The 21595-nt window shown below is 39.1% G+C and overlaps 1 protein-coding gene across 5 annotated transcripts; it reads left to right on the top strand.

The window, feature by feature from the left end:
* Positions 1–5926: 5926 nt before the first annotated feature.
* Positions 5927–21037, top strand: LOC120900463 (protein goliath). 5 transcript variants are annotated; one of them, XM_040307505.1, is made up of 12 exons: positions 5927–6086; positions 6197–6493; positions 12812–12948; positions 13103–14268; positions 15627–15762; positions 15826–15943; positions 16039–16110; positions 16222–16298; positions 16367–16463; positions 18646–18795; positions 18871–19086; positions 19157–21037. In XM_040307505.1, exons 4-12 carry the CDS (start codon positions 13725–13727, stop codon positions 19814–19816), a joined length of 2070 nt encoding a protein of 689 aa, XP_040163439.1. In that variant the 5' UTR covers positions 5927–6086; positions 6197–6493; positions 12812–12948; positions 13103–13724; the 3' UTR covers positions 19817–21037. The 5 variants fall into 5 exon arrangements, with proteins under 5 accessions (XP_040163439.1, XP_040163438.1, XP_040163436.1 ...); XM_040307504.1 differs by having other exon boundaries at positions 12812–12933; positions 13100–14268; XM_040307502.1 differs by having other exon boundaries at positions 12812–12933.
* The last annotated feature ends 558 nt before the right edge of the window (positions 21038–21595 follow it).

Consider the following 21595-nt stretch of genomic DNA (forward strand, 5'->3'; position numbering starts at 1 on the left):
GGATGATGTAGCTTCCAAGTATTGGATGGTTGGCTTAACCACTCTGGTCCATGCCACCATAGGCATGATTCTTGCAATTGACTCGGCATCATTCCTCTAGAGATGATATCAGCTGGATTTTGATCCCCAGGAACATGATTCCAATGTCTAGGTTCCGTCAGATGCTGGATTTCAGACACCCGATTAGCAACAAATGGCTTCCAGCGTGACGGGCTACTGTTTATCCAGTGAAGCACGATGGTCGAATCCACCCAGTAGAAACACGAATACTCGTGTTTAAGACTATCTTTAACCTTTTGCCAGAGATGGCATAACAATAAAGCTGCAGATAATTCCAGCCGAGGTAAAGTGACGTTCTTCTGTCGTTTGCTATTTGCGAGTGGAGCAACTCTGGATTTAGAGCACAAAAGGTTAACAGAAACTTTTCCATCCTCAGAGACCGATTTCATATATAAACAGGCTCCATAAGCCTTCATAGACGCATCACTAAACCCATGGATTTCGATGCGATGGGTACTTCCTACCACTCTACGTGGGATACGCATGTCTTTCACAATTGAGAGCTGTTGGCGAAACTGATTCCATTGTTTATGCAATTCTTTTTCTAGCGGCTTTCCCATGCCTTTTGTTGTGCCCAAAGATTTTGCATAAAGCATTTGGCTATCATTATTGTTGGACCTATGAGTCCCAATGGATCGTATAGACGCGATGCATCTGATAAGGCGATCCGCTTTGTTATTTGTTCATCTTCTGTCCAAATCGGTACGCAGAATTCCAACTCATCGGTCGCTGGGATCCATTTAAGACCCAATGTCTTAATGGAACTATTTATGTCAAGGCTGCACAATCCAGAAGTATCGCGTTGGTCTACGGGAATACTTTGCAGAATTTGGGAAGAGTTAGACGCCCATTTTCTCAAAGTAAAACCAGCACTCGACAACAAGTCAGTTAGTTGATGGCATAATTCTTCTCCTTCTGTTTGAGTTTCTACTCCGGTAAGCAAGTCGTCCATATAAAATTCATTTGCCAGTACTCTAGAGGCTTCCGGATGAGTAGAAGTTCCATGAACGGAAAGCATTTGCAAACATTTGGTTGCTAAGTAAGGAGCAGATGCAGTGCCATACGTAATTGTTTTTAGCTCATATATTCGAAGCTTATCTTCGGGACAATTCTGCCAAAGGATTCTTTGTAACGAGCGATCCTCTTTTTTAATCCATACTTGTCGGTACATCTTTTCGATGTCCGCTACGATTGCAAATTTGGGCAGACGAAAACGAATCATAATTGCGACCAAATCATCCTGAACAACTGGACCCACCATTAACGCATCATTCAACGAGAGGCTGGAGTCGGTAGCACAAGACGCATCGAACACGACTCTAAGCTTTGTAGTTAAACTGTCAGGGCGTAAAATACAGTGATGCGGTAAGTAATAAATGGGTGTGTCAATGTTCGTATGTTGTTCCGTGATTTCTTCCATATGTCCCAATTGAACATATTCCTCCAAAAAGGCTATATAAGCAGCCTTAAGGTCTTTGTTTGATGCAAGACGACGATTTAGCGAGTTCAATCTACGTTTGGCGATTTCAAACGAGTTTCCGAGTTGTGGAACGATATCCTTTTTCGTAGGAAGCGTTACAATAAACCTTCCTTGATCATCACGCGTGGTTGTTTCAGAGAAAACCTTCTCACATGATGTTTCTTCAATAGACATGGTGCTATTTGTATAACAAGATTCGATTTCCCAAAATTTAGTTAGTTGATTTTCTAGGTCTTGATTAGTACATACCAGATTTACTATAGAGGATGTAGGACGACGTTCGAGCTCAACCCTGCCAGAAACGATCCAGCCTAACTCGGTGTTCTGTAGCATTACTTTCTCGGGTACCAGTTTAAGAATACCTTCTAGCATCAGCTCATCATCTCTCTGCCGATCAATAAATCGATGGATGATGGTTCATAGAATTTGGGATCTGCTAGAGTACAAGTGTTGGGAATGCAGTAACGTGTTTTGTTCACTTTCTCTGCAGGTAAATTCCAAGTAATGTAACGCATTACATGAAATTTCCAATTTGCCTTGAAGCTAGTGCAATGAGATTTTATGGTAAGCTGTGTCGAGTGCGATGATACATGCTTGCTTTGTCCAACTCCGCCAATTGGATGGTTCTCTCTCTTTTTAATGACCTGCAATCGCTGACACAAACGCTCAGTTACAAGATTAATCTGCGATCCTCCATCTAAAAGAGCTCGTGCCCAATGCAACGATCCGTCTGGTAACTCTATTTTCACCAAAGCTGTGGGTAATAGGATAGTAGATGGTGTTTCTATCGAATTTGTCAGCAAAGCATTGCCACAGTATGTGACCACGTTCTGATCCGCAGGTGGATCCGGTTGCGTCACTATCTCCCGGTCATTAGGAGATGCTTCAGCTGAATTACTGGTTTGTACTGGTTTGTGCAACATAGTGTGATGTTTTTTGTTGCAAACTCGGCATACACTAGATGTACAGTTCTTCATAATATGCCCAGGCAACAAACTTCAAGAACGTTAGAAGTTCATAGTATTCTGGAACGTCAGTACTGCGATGGTGAGCCTCCCAATGCATTTGAGTAGCCGAATCAAGCCGAGAATGTAGCATGTGCGCCAGAAGCACACTCCAACCCTCTGTTGCCACACCAAGCTGCTTCGTTATGTTGACGCTTCTCTCGAAACTATCTAAAATGTGAATGAGCGACTCGTACGAATCCTTCTTCATTACCGGTATCAAAAACAAAGCATCAATATGTCGCTTCACCGCTAGCTTTTTGTTTTCATAACGAGCCTTAAGAAGCTCCCATGCCACTATGTAATTAGCCGAAGTAATCTCAATGTCCGCAATTAGCTTGTTTGCTTCCTTTGTCAATGCTCCCTTCAAATACCGCAATTTGTCCACATCTGACAGGCTTGCATTAGCATCAATCAGGCTACTAAAAGAATCGCGAAAAGGCAGCCAAGCTTCGAGAGAGCCATCAAACGTTGGCAGCCGTAATTCGAGAAGCTTTACACGAGATTGCGAAACATTTGTAGTGATCGACATACCACGTTCAATCCGTAGCAATAAGTTGAAGTGACGTTTTTCGAATCGTGCATATTCCTCCTCACCGTCCTCAAAATTCTCCATATCGGCCGTTTCCAAGACGGTTTGATGCCATTTTTCATACTCCGACGCCAGTGAGGTAAGCCGATTTGCACATCCCTTCAGAAACGTCGTGTCACCCAACGATGTACCACTCAATGCTTCTTCGATTCGCTGTAATTTGTTAAGAAAATGCTTGCGTATACATTGGTTCTTATCAATAGGCCGATGCACTTCCTTTGCTTCATCCAAACCCGCAGGGATTTCCGATGACGGTCCAGCTTCTTCCATGTCAATGGGTGCAATTTTCCATTCCTCGGATTCCGCTGGCGTTTTGTGCACATCACTTCTCCTGACCGACATTTTGTTGAGCTATTTGCGCCGACAATACTTTTTACGATGCTGCTCTTCAAAATGGCTGCGAAGCGATCTCACCAACACTTCCAAACAGGTACAGCCTGACGACACGTACACGCACACCAATGTATCTTTTCCTAAAAATTTTCCGCGTCTAATACAGCATACCCGATAGTAAGCTGAATTTGCACAATATCACACTCAATTGTATGATATTCAACAAAGTATCCTCTAACAGGAACTGTCTTCAAATTATCACCATAGATAATAACAACAAGATAAAACTCCACACGAACAAGGCGCATACAACAAAAGGAACACCTATGAACAACGCATACGATAATGCTCGACTGTTCACAAAGGCGTACGACTGTTCACGAAAGATCACCATAGATCACGATTTTCAAACGATATCCGGATTTGAAGGACCAAAATGTTAATTGAAATAAGCGAAATGATTCCAACTCTAATGCGGCACTGTTCTGTGGGTTTTTTACGATGTTTTATTTGCGATCAACTTTCTGCATGTGCTCTGTTCTCGATCTCCTAGCGAACACACACTCACACAACGCTTCGGCTTGTGGTTTGACAGTTCAAAAACGCGGTAATCTATCAGCGCGCAGGTTGCGTCACTCGGTGGCTGTCAGCGGCCATGATACCAAGCATTCTTAACAGTTACCATAGCAGAATAGTCAGTCCTACGTATGAGGGCACGGTCTATTCGGGACTTGAACCCATGACGGACATGATTTTACGTCGTATGAGTTGACGACTGTACCACCAGACCGGCCCATGGGGCTATACCCACTTTGATTAAAAATATCAGGTGGTGGAACCATCCAATGATTTGATCAAACGATTTGATCATAGTGGCACGCGATTCGACCGTAGTGAAATGCGATTCAACCGTTCTGGCATGCGATTCAACCGTGGATGCACGCATTCGATCGTAGTGGCATGCAGGCAGCAGGCGGTTTGCGATTCGAACGTAGCTGGAAACAGATGTAATTCAACTTTGTTGCTTCATCATGTGCTCATATAAAAAAACCCCCTGACCAAGGAATGACCTTGTTCCGTGTATATTATTGTCCCATTACTTTTGGAGTTGGAATTCATTTCAGTTTTTCAATTCAGTTCAGTTGTAATGCCACTGCTGAACCATACGATTATTTTTCCCGCAAGAGATACTTTCAATAGATGAATAAATATTAAAATTTAATTATACAAATTTTGTTTTTTTTCTCAACTTTTTAAACCATATCGTACCCAAATCGTTCCATGGGAAATATAAACCCGTTATTTGCATATTTTGAAGATATACATTTGGACCTAGTTTTGCAGCTCCGGTGGATTCACTAAATTGCATTGTACCCGCATTTTTGGGTCTCTATAATCTATAATGAAAAATTGTAAATGTTCCATGTTCATAGCGTACGATTTTGCAATCCTTTCAAGGAATCATTTGACTTCACTTGGATGATAGAAGTACGTACTTGTCTTACTTTTTATTTGAACCACACAACACTACTACGCATGATCAAATGGATGGAACGGGATAGAATCTCTACCACAGAATTATTTAGAATCACTGGGAATAATGTGATGATTGTTGATGCACTTTCAACGCGTCGGTAGAAGAAAACAATAATTTCTTGCAATTTGAAAACCTCAATGATTCAATCACTCTACCATTGCTTGTTGCCTCAAAAAGCGAAAGGCCATGGGAGTGACAAAATGCTGACAAATTTTTCAAAATGTGAGCTTTTGTCACTTTTTGTCACTTGTCACTGTCAATTGTTATGATAATAATGCTAAAATGCATGATTCTCATTGATTTATGTACCTAGTTAGTGCTTCTTAAACAAAATATCTCGCTCATCAACAAAATATCTTAAACAAATATCTAATATTGGTGATATTCAGATGTTGAAGCTTTTTGTCGCTCTTGTGCAAGGTGTTATAAATGACAAGGTTAAGTTGTTCAGAGCAAAATGACATTTCTCGACTTGACATTTCTCTTCCGGGGGCAACGGTATAAAAATCGGGGAGGGCTGGTGCGGGGTAATGAAATTTGTATGCAGAGATTGACAGATGTCCCCCACAATGTCACCCAGCAAAATCGATAAAAATCAACCTTCTAAATATATTATCCTTGCTCTTGTGTATGTTTTTGGTGCGGCCACGAGAAAAGCTCTTTTTGCAGGAAAAAGAAGGCATGAGAAAATGCGCAATAGGCAATAATTTCTTCCGTCGCTTTGCCCAACGGGTAATTTGAAACGAGCACTGTCGGCAAGTAAAGGAAGGGTAGAGAAAATGAGCGAGATGCAGCAATATTCGAACGTCAAAACCCCTCGCCATGTTGTACGGGGCTTGCCGTAGACACAGCGGATTTGTTGGGTGGCCAAATTTTAACAATCTTTTCTTTTCGCAACCAAAATGACAAGCTAAGGACTGCAACACAGCAAGAAAACATCAACATTTTTGCTAGACCTTTCAATCGGAAAAGACGCGAGTGCAGTGTATGTTGAGTTGGTGAATGGGAAAATAACAATTTCTGAAATTCATCAAGCAATACAATTTCAACGCGAGTGATTACGTTACACATCTTTGTCAAGTAGGTAACATGGGAAATATTGTTTCGTACTTTGGTTTTTCAGTGATTTAAGACCGTGAGAAAAAAAAGAACGCTACAGAAAATTGTGGTTTGTTTCTCAATCTTCAAAGTGTATTAATTGTATACGCTGTCGTCGATAAAGTGGGGCATCCTCCCTTACAGAGAGTCTCCCCTGGTGGAGGTTTCTTTTCGTGCTGCCCCTTCCCTCCGACAAGCTAGTTTCGCGATTTCTTTGTGTGGTTATTGGGCTAAAAATATAGCGCACTTTCGGTGAATATTGTCGTGTGCTGTTTGCTTGGCGAATAACTAAACCGGCTGCGCCGAAAACAACCCGGAAGAAACACCCGGAAGGTAGCCTAGCTCCTCGGATCCAGCTGGCCTCGACAAGATCGACCAAGACAGCACAGGTAAGACGCACACATGTATATGTATTTACATAATTATTGCTTCTCATTTCAGCGCAACAAGACTGAAAAGATTAGAATAACGGTGTTCGTGTTGCCATCGTATCAATTCAATGACTAATGGTGATCTCCGTACAATTGCAATTTGCTGTTTTTTTTTCGTTTTCGTTGCGTGTGTGTGTATCAACAATATGTCGCGACTCGTCTGGTGAGCTTGTAGTACAGGATGTAGGGAAAGAATAAGTACAGCAGATGTTTGTTTCAAGCTGATACTTTCCCATACTGATGCTGTAAAAGTGACAGAACTATAATTTGTTCCGTCTTTTTCCTCCCACGACAACATCCCCAAAAAGATAGCTCAAAGTGGGTCAAACAGAAAAAAAGTATCGGAGAACGGTTTCGCCTGCTGATGCTCGCGTTCGGGTGTTGCTCATATTTTGGTTCAATCCTGAGAGATTCTGCTGCTGATGCTGCAATCAGGAGAATGTTTACGGCCAGCTCTTTCTGCCTGGGATATGTTGTTCTATTTCTTTACGTCACAACTGGTAGCCTCCGTGAGCGATGTGGGGATTACCCCCAACAATGCTTTTCGGAGTAATCTGTCTCTGGGGGTAATCCGAAAATATTCTGTTTGGTTGTTGTGGTTTTAGGTACGAGGCAATTATACATGTGTATGCCTATTTCCTACACTGGGATTTCTTTTTACACTTGTTTTGCGTGTATAGACAAACATTTTAGTGTTGTCTTGTTTAATGTATAATTATTGTGAATATGCAAGCCAAAGAAGCACACACTTTTCTTTGCTCTAAAAATACAACGACATTGCAAAGTACGCTTTAAACGACTCACAGGGCTAACTAAACTGTTTATATAACTCACTTATGGCCAACGCTGCCTTTAAACGCATTAAAGATCATTTACATGAATCGCAGTCTAGCAAACGGCAAGACAGTAAGAAAAAGAATCTGATTGTGTGTGGGTGTGAAACGGCTATACCTAGTATGGTTTCCGGAGTGTAGACTGCATGGGCCGGCAAAATCGGTGAATAAGAAGAGTAAAGTTCGAGGTCGCATGATTCGAACTACAACGTGCATCATTCATTAGTGCAATGAGGGAAAACGAACAGGCGTGAGAGGTCTTTAATCCTATACCAACATGTGCTTTGGACAGTCACATTTGACAAACCTTATAGCCACGCCGCTCCGCCAATCGTTCAGTCGTATGTTAGCGGACAACATAAATAGAAACCGCTTGCGGCTGTGGCGGTCGCACATGGCCCAAGGCAGGTTTGTTGTTGACTAGTTGGAAGGTGTTGTTACAGATTATTTGTGAATTCTACCATTCCGGTCACGTGAACAGGGCAACTGCGCCAATAGAAATGCAGAATAGTATTAACATTAAACTTCTTCAACAAACAATAGACACCAAGAACGTGATGGTTTATCATAGGGGAGGTATTGATCTTCGCGTGTGCTCAAGAAGGACGCGTGTATGCCCCATCTTCACGTGTATCAAGAGTGCGGATAGCGTGGAACCCGAATGAACGATCAAGCTCAGACAAAGCACCGAATGTTCTTTGTTTATCATTGTTGCAGGTTGGTATTCTCTCATTCAGAGATATTGGATTTTAGCGGAGAGTACGATCTTACGTAGTTTTGTTGTTGCTATAACAAATGTTGTACTGTTTTTCCGTTTATAAAAAAAGATATGTTGAAGTTGATCCCTTTGGCATATTCCTGTTTAATGAGGTAATGAAACATTTAATTTTAATTAGGCTTTATACATCAATTCTATTTGAAGCAACCAACATGAACATTATTAGAAATATGCTTCTAATCATGTTTAAACGCTTTTTATAAAGAGTGGATAAGAGTAAATAAGAGTAGAGCAGAATATTAAGCAAATAATGTATATAATACATATATTTTGATCAGGAGTTTGCATTAATTATCTATACATAATTTGAAGCACACTCTACGTGTGAATATATCTCACCTAAGTGATGAAATATCTTTAAAGGTTAGCTTACAATAAAATCATTGTTTTACTAGATTTTTTGAATAGCCTTATCAAAGTTTTTTTAGGTTTGCGAGAAGTATCGTATACTAAGGAGAAGATAAATATTGCATACTTACTGCTGCTTGGAATCAACTGTTCTTAGGCCAGTATGGAAATATAAATGACACTTTTAGCGAAGAAAATGGATAGGTTGTTTAAAAATAGGGATAGAGTTAATCGAAAAATCTGTTTTGTTTGAAGCAGGGTATGCATGGAACCAGAGACCTGTGCTACACTACAGCCTGGGGTAAATAAAGGAATTGCTTGTCTGCTACAATTCATCGTTTTACACAGGGCATTGAGAGAAAAATTATTCAAATGAAATTAATCAGTGAACCTCAATAGTCGGATGCGTGTGTTTTTGCACCCAATCGCGTTAGTAAACGCGTGACGTTTGAATCGCGGATGTTCCACGCCTAGTACGGTTAAGCCTGCTAATTACGTTAGCATGATCGCGTGAAGTAGCTGCAGTAATCAGCTATTTGTGACGTTCATTTCTGTGCATTTGTACTGGTACCATCTATGAATCTTAGCAAATTAGTGATCGCGGATGGATTATTCCCCAATACGCTGCTACGAACTACATTGCTTAGCTACTCTACAGCCGTTATATTTGAGTATGTGTGCGTGGGCAGTAGTATTTTAAAAGCGTATAACAATTTAACACTTGTTTTTGTAGTTTTTATTTCCCATTAAATAGAAGTTTGTCCTCACTGTACCGTGTTTGTCCTCACTGTACTGTGTTTGTCGCCGTTGTACCTATGTTAAATATAATATTAATTGTTTGAAGGTAATCGGTAGTGCGTGCCTCGTGTTTTATTTTATAATTAATTGAGGGTGTACGGGGGTGGGTTAAGTGTAATCCCAGATGTTAGGAACGTTAACAAAATTTGTTTGCTTAAAGTTTGCAATTATTGGCTCATGGTTGGAGGTGAAATACATAATTTTTCTGTTTGTATCTGTACTGCAACACGGGATAGTACTAAAAAAGTATAAATTGAAAGAAGGAGTACGATCATGCTATTCTTGAAATATTTGACGCAATCATTGACAACGCGAAATACACGTCAAGATACGCTATTTAAAAGCCTCCCGCATCACGCATCAGCTGCTGAATAATTCATTCTCGACTGACTTAGCTGAGCGTGCATATTTGTTATGTCCCGCAGGTTTCCACCATCAAACCACTCGATTTGCTAGCAGCACTGTCGCCGATGCAGAATAATTAATCACACTATTTAAATACGGCCCGGAAGCACATCTCAGAGATTTTTCTTGCCTACCTTTTGTGGATAGAAGAACAATACAGTAAAAATTAAATCAGTTAACTGTAGGCTCCTCTTTCGGGACTATTTGTTATGAGAAAACCAAGTCAACGATTGTCGATTACAGATTTAAAGATGTGTGATGCTCATATCCCTGCCCATGGAAGTTGGCTGCCTTAATTTATTTATAATTTATATATTGATTTGTTTGGTTATGCCGCTGTTATCAGACACTGTTTAAGTAGATAGACTAAATATGTCGCAAGTTTCTAGAAACATCATGTGTTGCCAATTTATACAGATGACGATGAAAACCCGAGGGATGTATAGTAGATCTCTTCTAAGTTCATCACATGTATAAGGCTATTAAGCAAGTAATTTTATGATTAAATGAGATAGCAAAGGCTCAAGAGGATGGTGTTTGGCGGCGAATTTTTTCTCCAACTTAGCAACCTATACCAACATATGAGCGCAATGATAAGAGAAACAGTCCATATCAGTGCCGTACTAAACTCGTGGAGCAAGCAATCGACAAATAATATTGAGAGCAACTCGTATCAGCAGCGTCATACTGCTTGTCTGTTCGTTGACGACAGATGACGAAAAGAAACCCCTTATGGCTTTGTTATATCTCAGACCGGTGGCGTCTCGGTGTGCGAAGGTTGGTGTGGCGTTCGTTGTTTGTCGCGAGTCGCTAGATCTACGGTTGGCGAAGTAAATTGCGCTGCTGCCGTTTCATGTCGATGTATTCTCCTAGAAAACATAAATATAAACTCACGCTAACCTTCGCGCATTCAATGACCCACCTTCCCCGGTCGGAAGTGTTGGAACCTGACGATAGTGGAGGAGGAAGCCAAGCAGGTTGGATCGACTACACTATACGACACGCTCTATACCATCCCACCGCGAACTGCAGGGATTGTAAAGCGGTGTACGTGTGTGGGGATACACTGTCTGAGTAAGATGAAGCGAATTGTTAAAATAACGACGCACGCATTCTTACGTTTACGCAGATCGCGAAGGGTTCATCTCGATATGTTCCCCCTCCTTTGTTTGATCCTACAGGAGTGCTATAATCGTATAACCGGTTATATAGAGTGCGAGTGACTTGAACTAGACTTGCAATAGTGATTACTTTCGAATAGCACTCACACATTTGAACACATACATTCAATAAGATGCATTAGCTGTACATAGATGATGCTACTTGACTACGCGGATACAACTGTTGTTGTTTGCGATCACTTTCATTAAGTTGGTTTAGTAGATTAGTCGCACCTCCACAAGTACCGATGGAAAAAATGATTTGTAATGATCAATATTTAGATTAACTGTTTTTTTTTAGTTTCAATTTTACAAAAGTTGTTAACTCGTCTTCGGTTAATCATTTATTGTGTATAGGGTTCGGCCTCGTGGTACATTTGTCAACTCTTAAGAACGACTTAGCAAAATGCCCGTCGTGGGTTCAGGCCTCGTATGGACCATTGTCCCGTAGCAAGGACTGACTACCCGAATGTGTGGAACGTAATAAGTGACGAAACCCTGTATAAACCGACATGTCCTCGTAGGTCGTTACGCCTAAACGAAGAAGAAGAATTATTGGGGTCATTTGCTGCATCGCTGCAGAGGGTGTTACATATTACAGGAGGATCATCGTAGTTTAGTTTGACTGAAGTACACTCGTTTCGTCAGTGCACGCTAATATTTACTGTCTGTTGTTGATCTAGTTTCAAGAGAGAGTGAGAGAGAGAGAGAGAGAGAGAGAGAGAGAGATATTTTAAATGATTGTTGCTTATATTTTTAATTAATAAGATAGCACATCATGACATTGAGGAAGATCTCTTTCTCGTATTTTGTTTTAATATACCAAATTCTTGTGTGGTGTACGAACTAGATATACTATAGTATACTATATATAGTATGTATAGTATATAAATGAGTTTGAGAACCAATTCACACGAACAATGCAACTTGAGGCAATACTGGTTCAAATCTACATAAACTAAAAATTAAAAATAAAATAATACTTAAGATAACCTTACTTACTTACTACGCATACGGTGTTAGCGTGCTTAAGATGTTAATACATGAGCCGGAAACAGTAATTACTCTATGTAGCAAGCACGTGCTTTTTTTTAAGCCGGTCTCATGGTACAGTCGTCAACTCGTACGACTTAACAGCATGCTCGTCTTGGGTTCAAGCCCCAACTAGACCGTGCCGCCATACGTAGGACTAACTATTCTGCTATGGGGGGTAATCCAAAAGCCACTGGCCGAAAGCCAACCCCACAAGAATTACAGGCAGGCCTTGGCCGAGAACGGTGGTTGTGCCAAAGAAGAAGAGCAAGCACGTGCGTTGTACTTGAATTTGAAACATTTAACAAAAAGGGAGAGTAACGTTTGTTTTATGGTTTTAAAATAATGTAAATAATATAAACATATAAGTAGTTAAAAATAAAATAATACATATAGTTATCATAAAACATGATGAAAGATAAAGAAATGAAGGTTATAGTTTGGTTTTCAACCGAATGTGCAGTAGAAATTTGCTTTCAAACGAACGGATACTACACGGCACATGAAAGGAAGTATAGAGTAAAGCGTAAGGTCAATGATACAAGCGAACCGTGAAATTCTAACACATTGGATTTGAACCCGCTCACCGATATCAATATTCGTATGGCCTTCCATTGCTGTTTTTTGAATAGTGTATAATAAGTGAAATTTAAGTTTAACATTGATTTCGATGTTGTATTTTGGGTAAATATTTGTTAATTCCTTTGTTATCAAACTTTTGTGCAATTATACATTGGTGGTAAGAAATATAGGATCGTATAATATGTTATTCAGCAACAGATATGTTACATACAAAAAAATCTCAGTGTAATGCAATTACACTTTGAGAAGATTTCGGTTTTCCTTCAACTCACCTGTCAAGTATTTGCTACAAGTCTGAAGTATAATCGTGCTATTCTTTCTGCTTTTCATTTTTCAACAGGGATCTAATAAGAGTGTTGCACAACTGACAACACGGCGTAACGAGGTATCCAGATGCATACTGGAAACAACTAAAGGAAGCCGAAGGAATGCTAGTTGACTTTAAACATTCCACAAGTCAAGGTTACTAATGCGAAGGTCTTTTCTTTTTGTATGCCATTGAATAAGAGTTGGGTAGAAAGCGCAACTTATTCAACGATCAGGAACCCAACTACTATAATTCCAAATTACAGTTATCGTATGTAACCGTATATAACAGTTATCATCCTTGTTTTTTTTTTATTTCTAGCAGTGCTGCAGCGTGCAAGGGTAAAACGAACTCAAAACTACGATAGAACACAGTACGATCGCAGTTTGTAGAGTCCAACCTTCGCGGGTGGTAAAGTTGAAAACATACAAACCCACACACTGATACGAGAACGGTTAGACTGACTAGTGCATTACTGCTGCATTTGTGCATTGTTGTTTAAGTGATCGGACCATTAAGAACGTGTCCTGGATGTTTGTTTACTTTTTGGTGCTATATCGATTAGGTCGCCGAAAGTGAAAAGTAAGGTATCGTGTGGCCTCGGTAGCGTGTTGTTACTCTTCTAGCAAAGATTTGAAGTGATGATTATGTTATAAAGACATTAAGGTTTTATGTAGTATAACATCTTGTACAGTGAACCTGATCTTACTTTGCCAATCGAACCTTCATCGAAAAGCAGTGTTTTTTACGAAGTGAAATCGTGCTAAGGAAAATGAAAAAAGTGGAACAAAGGTGTCGGTTAGTGTGAGCTTTGTTACGTCTTAGTTTTGCCGCTCTTTACCCGTATATCCAATGCCAGTGCCAATGATCTTGCAATAATATACGTACGACATTTACGAAACAAGTTGATCGCTAGTTAGTGGGTGCAAATATTGAAATAGTTAGCATGATGTCTGCGTTAAGCCACCAGGTGAACATGAACAACTTTCTGTCGCTCCTGGTGGGCGCCTCTTTAGTCGCGGCAAATTCATCTCCGAGCCACGATATAGCTTCTCTGTCACAGCCAACCGAGTTCAGTAATGGAGTTTCATCGTTTGCTTTGCCGGCAGAAGATCGAATGGCCATCGAGAGCTCCACGCTGGCCTATCTAAACTACAGCTTTACAGGGCCGGATGGGCACTTGATAGAGTTCGGCAGCGAAAGCGCAAAGTATGGTGAAGGACGAGTTTTGAATCGAAGTGGACTATTGGTGCACATCAGCAACAGTGCTAATCATTCAGACCATACCGGATGTTCGAAGCAATGGTCCGGTACGCTCGGTGGAACAATTCCGGAGCGCGATGCACCCTGGATTGCACTAGTACGCCGTGGTAGTTGTAATTTCGAAGACAAGGTTAAACATGCATACGAGCGCGGTGCTGCAGGAATCATTATCTATAATGATAAGAATGATACAAAGTTGGAAAAAATGAAGATCAACGATAAAGAGCGTAAGTAGTAATCTTTATCCTAGTTGGTGTATTAATGAACATCAGTTATCCCTATATTAAACAGAATAAAACAAATTATAAACAATATTTTTGCGAAACCATTCACTCGAAGGATTATTGGAAAAATATTCGAGAAATGAAAATTTATCAATTTAGTAGTAAATTAAAATCTCTGCCATACACTTTGTTTGGACCGGGTGCTCAAAAAGAAGGTTTTCTTATCCTACTATAGGTAAACCGATAAGTTTACGATAACCCAGCTCAGTTTTGACTGATTACGGTTGTTTCTGTAAATAAGCAGAAAATGAAACGTGTGATAGCATACATAAACACTGTTTGATTAAAGAATGAAGTGACGTTTGACAATTTTCTTTGCTTGCTAATTTCTAACTGTATTATTACATGAAAACGCATTAATTGTGATAATACACAATTAATGCGTTTTCATCTCCAATATATTTATTATTGTTACCTGAACACTATCGGGGATAAACTTGCTTATTTTTATATACCGTTAAACGTCGATTATAATATCTATGATCTAGTCTTGTAGACAAACTGAAATAAATCTAAATAACCTAATCGTTAGAGAAATTCATATTAACCGTGGCAACCCACATATTGTAACCGGAGAAACTTGGTACCACACATAACCATGTTCGACAGTATTTATGAAAATAAAATAAAAAGTCGGAGATACATCTAATCAACCCGGTTAATGGTGTTGAAGATCACGAATTAAGTTACATTGGTAGGTTTTGTCTGACAGGACATTGAAAAAAGAAAATAAGAATAAACTTTATCGTTTTATCGTTAGTTTGTCTGTCGTCTGTACCTCATGAAAGCGTACGATGTACAAGTACAATAAAGAGTAGAAACCCTTGAATTTCTTTCACCTGTGGCGACGAGCGACCTCCGAATGGAATAAAACCTCGAAGTATGGTTATGCCCACGGCATCGAGTTCTCAGTGTTACTTTGTGTTTCTGCATGGTGCATGCTACCATGTGGTTGTGAGAGCATGGTTATGAGTTTAACTGAATTGTTTTAACGCAAAACAATGATATGTTGATCTACTGTATGATCCCAAACCGGTTTCATAAGAATAGCCATGTTTCGTCATTAAACAAATATTACATTGTGGTGGAATCCGATACGAACGTTAAAATAAAAAAGTCTAATACAAGCTTTTCATAAATTACTATTAAAGACGATCATTTTTGTATTACTTCGTTGTTCCGGTAGAGTGAATTTACTTAAATAATGGTTTTGTTTTTACCACGATTATTTCTACCAGTAGCTTCGAAAGTTCATATATTTCAATATTTAATATTCTTATTGTTTATTTACATTGATGCAGGAAACATTACTGCAGTCTTTACCACCAATGCAATGGGGCGTGAGCTGATTGAAATTTTGGAAGTTCATAGATCCGTTGTGCAAATGCGCATAATTGAGGGATCTCGTCAGTTCCGCAACCTAGGAAACATTAATCGGTATGTAGTGCTTTCAAACTAATTTGACATGTGTTGATATGCTTTTCTTTTCATTACTTGCAGAACGTCTGTGCTGTTTGTTTCAATATCTTTCATTGTACTTATGATAATTTCCCTGGTTTGGTTAGTATTTTACTATGTGCAACGGTTCCGGTATTTGCAAACCAAAGACAAACAATCAGTAAGTAACATGCCCAACAATTCCTTTACCAATTTTTCTTGCCCATATTGCAAAATTGATACATGTCGTACGATAATTTATTATTTATTACACAGAAACGACTCTGCAGTGTCGCAAAGCGGATTATAGCAAAAATCCCTACCAAGAGTATTAAATCAGATGACAAGGTATGTTATTTTTTTAATTTGTGATTTGAAATGGGCGAATTTCCAAGGAATATTGAAAATTTTGATAAAAGTTAGTAATGGGTAACTGATTTCGAATATTTCGTTTTTCAGGAAATCGATAATGATTGCTGTGCCATCTGCATCGAACCGTATAAAGTAACTGATGTTATACGTGTTCTACCGTGCAAGTATGTACTATTGATAAACGAAAAATTACACTACATTTAATATAATCTACTCTTTCCCGTTCCTCCAGGCACGAGTTCCATAAGGTCTGCATAGATCCATGGCTACTTGAGCATCGTACTTGCCCAATGTGCAAAATGGACATTCTGAAGCATTATGGCTTTGTGGTGGGTTCTTCCTCATCTTCTCAAATCAATTCAGCGATCGCAGAATATCTAAATGTTGCCCCACCGCCACCGCCCTCTAATACGTCTACCATCACTACCTCCTCAATTGCATCGACTGAAGAATCATCGAGAAGAGTTTCCTGGTCCACTGGGGCAGATATGGGTCCAGCTACGTCTGCCACAGTGGACGGGAGCATTCCAACGACGCTCTTTGGTAATGATTACGTTGCCGGTCGCAATGGTGGCACTTCCGTTGGTCAGCTTACTGATATCGTAACAATCATTATCAACATCGATGATAACGAGAGTCCAACAGGTCGTGGTGATACTGTTACGGGCAGTAGCGGTGCGAGTGGCGGTGGCAGCAACAGTAGGATGGGTGTATTATGCGATCTTTCAACGCATGACGTTGTAAATTGTAGTAGCGCTAGTGCTAGTAGTAACGACAGGGACAATAGTAATTGTGATAACGGTAATACAATCAGCAACGACAGTAATGAAAGTAACAGCGACAGCCATCTTATAAGCAGAAAAATAACAGATGTGTAAATGCATCTTAATAACATATACTATTTAGTAATAGTCCTGAAACAATGCTTGACGATAGTTAACGATGAAGAAGGCAATCCTAAACTGTGCCATGCGAGCCGGCTCGTCTGACATTAGAGTCCACGTAGTCTGGAATTATTGTGTGTTCACTAGTTTCTTCAGTTGTTTGATTAACTGGATAAACTTAAATGATTGATACACAATCAAATGATCAGACCATTAACATTGTAACATACGTCGAGTGAAATTAATTCGTAAATTTCGCCTAAAATAGACCAGCGACCCGTCGTAATCGCGTATTAAAACTTAATTGTTTAACCGTGTAAGATTCTGTGATACAAACTTGAGACATAAATATGATAATTTTGTCACTATCGTAATCGAACTCATTAAGCTTCCGTCAGCGCTGTTATTTGAAACGATGCTACTATTACTAATTACTATTGATCCCGTCTTAGCTGTAGAGTTAAACAGGCGCAGCTGAAATGGTGATGAGATACAGACTAAGAGATAGAAAGAAAAATAAAAGAGAGAAAGAAATACAAAAAGGAAATGAACGATTTATAGCAAAAAGAATAAGGATAAATAGAGCTGAAAGAAAGAGAAAGAAAAGAAGACGTAAAGATAGAAAAGGAGAACGAGAGAGTTGGACGGACAGATTAAAGTAGCAGGACAATCAAAGAATATCCTTATTTTTTCGCTATCCCACCATATTACAAGGGTACAGCATTATGGTAATACACGAACGTTTGGGCATAGGCGGAATATCATAGATTTTTGCACCAGTTTGAATAATTTTGCGAGCTCTTTTAATACTAAAAATGATCCAAATGCCTCGACAGCTGCAGGATATAAGATATGCTTGCTGCCGATCACATGTACCACCATCATGAGTATGCAACAATATTATCGAAAATATTGAAAATTATCATCCCTTCAACATATAGATTTCATGATAGAAAAGAAATTATTTTTTCCGTTTTAAAATCCATGGTCTATTACGTAGTTTGCTCAAATGGCGCTTATAAATGAGCAATAGAACGAATGAGCTTTTAGCAACGGATAAGCACTTATGCACTTACGAAAACTGTATAGAAAATAAAAAGCAATATGGTTTTATTCATTATTTCTTTTTTGTTGTAATTTTGCTGCTAGGCATAATATTTATTAAATTCAATACATTATTTTTTTCGCTGTTTTTCTTTTAATATTTTGGGTTGGGTACATTTCAGTAGTTACTGCTTCGTATAATAATTTAAATAATGATATATTATTGCAGTAGTTTACAATAAGCTCGAATAAATATTATTATTTTTTTAATTAATCAAGTAAAGTAACCGCATTAATTTTCTTACTCTCAATCGTGACTGTTGTCGTGGTGTAGACACGTTTCAATACTATTTGAACTAATCAAAAATCCAGCAAAGATTTCATTGAATTCGCCAACTTTTTAATTTAATTTTTTGCTAGTTATATTTGTTAGATATCATTTATTAAAGTATTTCCTTAATGGCTTCGTATTATAAATTGTGAAATGTATACCATTTCTGGTTAATATAAATAAGCTTCACGGCATCAAGGAATGTGTAAAATACAATAAGACCGCTTCGTGATTTACCATTTGTTTTCTTAGTTTACGGGTAGTCAAGAAAGTATTCTTCAACTAGACATGGACATGGAAGAAGGAGATCTTATTGACGACAGAAGCAGCACGGAAGGAGGATATCAGAGACGTAACAGTGTCAGTCCTTTACCTCAAATAAGAGCCTCGAATGAAAATCAGGTAACGTAAATTGTGGAAACACCCGACACCGCTGTGACTGTATTGTTCATAATATTACTCCTTTCTTTTTATCAGATGTCACGCAGTTCCTCTGATTCAGATTCCGAACAAGAACAGTCATCGCCTGGTCGACGTTCGGCTCAAGCACGAATTAAGCGTGATAGCCAACAAAATCACGATGAGATGATACCGCAGGAAGGCGACATTTGTGTAGGTTGTCTTGCAGCAGCGTTAAACAGGAAACAGAAAAACAGTGATACCTGTGCTATTACATACGATGTGGACAGTGATGTGAGTATGACTATGATGGGATATATCGAATTGGCAGACAATACAATTACATGTTTTCCCTGTCGTTTAGTCTTACGACGCTGAAACAAACGGTTCTAAAAGTCTACCAGCAACGCTAAAAAAATACAAGGGTAACCATTCAACCGGATCTTGTCGTGGTATGAATCCTCCAGACCATTATCATCCGTATCCTCATAGTAACAACCGTGGCAGCAAAGCTTACCAGACTCAAGATTCGCAACAAACCGCTCGTGATGATGCAAACGCGCCACATTCATCGAAAATTTCATTCAAGTTTTACAAAACTGATCGCGGTCAGCCACGTAAAACGCGAACACCGCTCCGCAACTTAATTCCTCAATCGATTTCAGCACCCTGTGATACTGACAGCTCGTTGCGCGTATGCATCCATAGCAGCCCAGAGCAGCTTCCAAAAGAGGCTTCTACATCCAAGTTGGATGCAATGGAATCCAATAAACAAATAGAGGACGTACCTCAAGTGCATATAAGTCTACATCCGGTCGATGTCAAGCGACGTTGCTCGCTGTCACGCAATTCATCTTGCTCATCAGCTGATCGCAAGGACATAGTAACATGCGAAGATTTGAAAATGGCAATGGATTACTCCAACGAGGAGGATGTTTCAGATGAAACGGAACCAAACAGTGATAATGATCTGATAGTTAGACGATCGGAGCGGGGTAGCGAAAAAGAAACTCGGAAAAAGTGATTAAATCGATGGTATCGTTTAAAACCATCGGGTAATCCATGGCACGATGATAGATAATGATCGCTTTTCTGCTACCACCCAAGAAACGCGGTTGATGACGAATCGAAACACATAATGTGATAGAGTGAGACTGTACAGGCGAGACATATGTGAGTCAGTTTCCGTTAGATAAAGCATGTGTTTGTACGGACTTTTCCCGCAATGGGAATGGGTTTCTGCATTGATGTAGGTGGACTTATTACGATAAATAATCCCTCCTTTGGAATCCTCCTACGAAACCAGCAGAGCTTTCAGCTTAGACAGTAGTTCTTGAACACTTTCAATAATAATTCTAGCAAAAGCGAGCAACCTAAAGGAAACATTTGTAGGGCACGTAATATTTTAATCCCGTTCTTTGATAGAATACCAAACCACTACAATGGCGTTTCGCGTTGTTGTTTAGCAATGACGAAATTTAAATAGTATAGATAATTCTAGTGAAATGTTTCTAGCAATATCGCGCAGTCACTAAATCTTGGTATTCCACTACAATGCAATAAATCAGAAACTATTCCACAGTAAAAAAAACTTTTTCCGAATTAAAGTCCTACGCAAATTAAATGATAGATACTATGTTTTTTTTTAATTAGATAGGAGGAATATAGCAGTTACTCATTTTGCAATTTAGACTCTTAAACTACATAAGAACTATTTCAAAAAGGAAGAAAAGCGCTTTATCGTTTGATGGTGCATGATTGGCTATAGGGATTTGTTTTGTTCAAACCCGCAATACGCTTAGATATGCTCATGTATGATTGAAAACGATGTTTGAAAACACGAAATGAATAAGCTAAATTAATGAAGGTAGCAACTACCAAAATAATGAATGGCTTAACATGACTTTGTCAATTTACTCGACTAAGAAAACTATAGCCAACATCCGCAACTAGACATTTGGCTTTAAAATTGAGCTAGAAATAGTGTGCTGATAGGACATTGAAATAAAATAACTTAAACTACAAAAAGAAGCCAACCATTGTTGTGGGCGTACTAATTTATTTATTTTATTTATTGTTTCCACGTTTGTTTACAACGTTTCAAAAATTAATGTTACGCATCGGAACGAACACGAACGCAAACACGTGACATATTTTTGTTTTGTAACGTTGAAAATTCGTAGAGGGGCGTTAGCATTCGTCTCGTAAATAATAAATAAACAATAATTAAAACACCAGCAACGAGTTGAGAACATGTTACTGTCTTTGAACATTTTCATCTTGATTTCTATTCATTGTCATCTGGCTCTTAATAAAACAATGTATGAAAAAATTACTTGAATCGAATGAAGGATAGGATAATAAGATTTGTATCTAGGTTATTAGAAATTCTTTGACGGCCGACTACACCGCAGAGTAAGCATGTAGAATTGCTTTAATTTGCTATTATCACGAATGTTGGAACTAACTTTGTATGGAATGCACGGTTTTAAGAACAATCCGGTTTAACCAATCGACGAGTCACAGTTAGTCAATCAAGCTGACCGTCACTCAATTTGATATCATATTTATATACAATAACTTAGTTAAAGATGCCTATCTCTTTACAACTTTGGTTGTATGTTGTTTAGATCTAAAGTAAGCCCTAGATACTTTACTTCGGATAACCAGGGGACAGGAGCGCTACTTATTCTAACTTTATGTCCTACAGGTTTTCGTGTGCTTGTTTCTTGCTGTTGGTCCTTATCGTTTTACAAAGATTGACATTGCCCAATGAGGATCGAAGTGTATTCGTTGCATATTA

The sequence above is a fragment of the Anopheles arabiensis genome, chromosome 3 (assembly GCF_016920715.1).
Source record: "Anopheles arabiensis isolate DONGOLA chromosome 3, AaraD3, whole genome shotgun sequence".
Lineage (NCBI taxonomy): Eukaryota > Metazoa > Arthropoda > Insecta > Diptera > Culicidae > Anopheles > Anopheles arabiensis.

What these genes read in the sequence shown, in the direction of transcription:
- LOC120900463 (XM_040307505.1), top strand. Translation starts at nt 13,725, where the DNA reads ATGATGTCTGCGTTAAGCCACCAGGTGAACATGAACAACTTTCTGTCG. An exon ending in GTATTAAATCAGATGACAAG is followed by an intron (nt 16,111 to 16,221) that starts GTATGTTATTTT and finishes TTCGTTTTTCAG; the next exon opens with GAAATCGATAATGATTGCTG. An exon ending in CATACGATGTGGACAGTGAT is followed by an intron (nt 19,087 to 19,156) that starts GTGAGTATGACT and finishes CCTGTCGTTTAG; the next exon opens with TCTTACGACGCTGAAACAAA.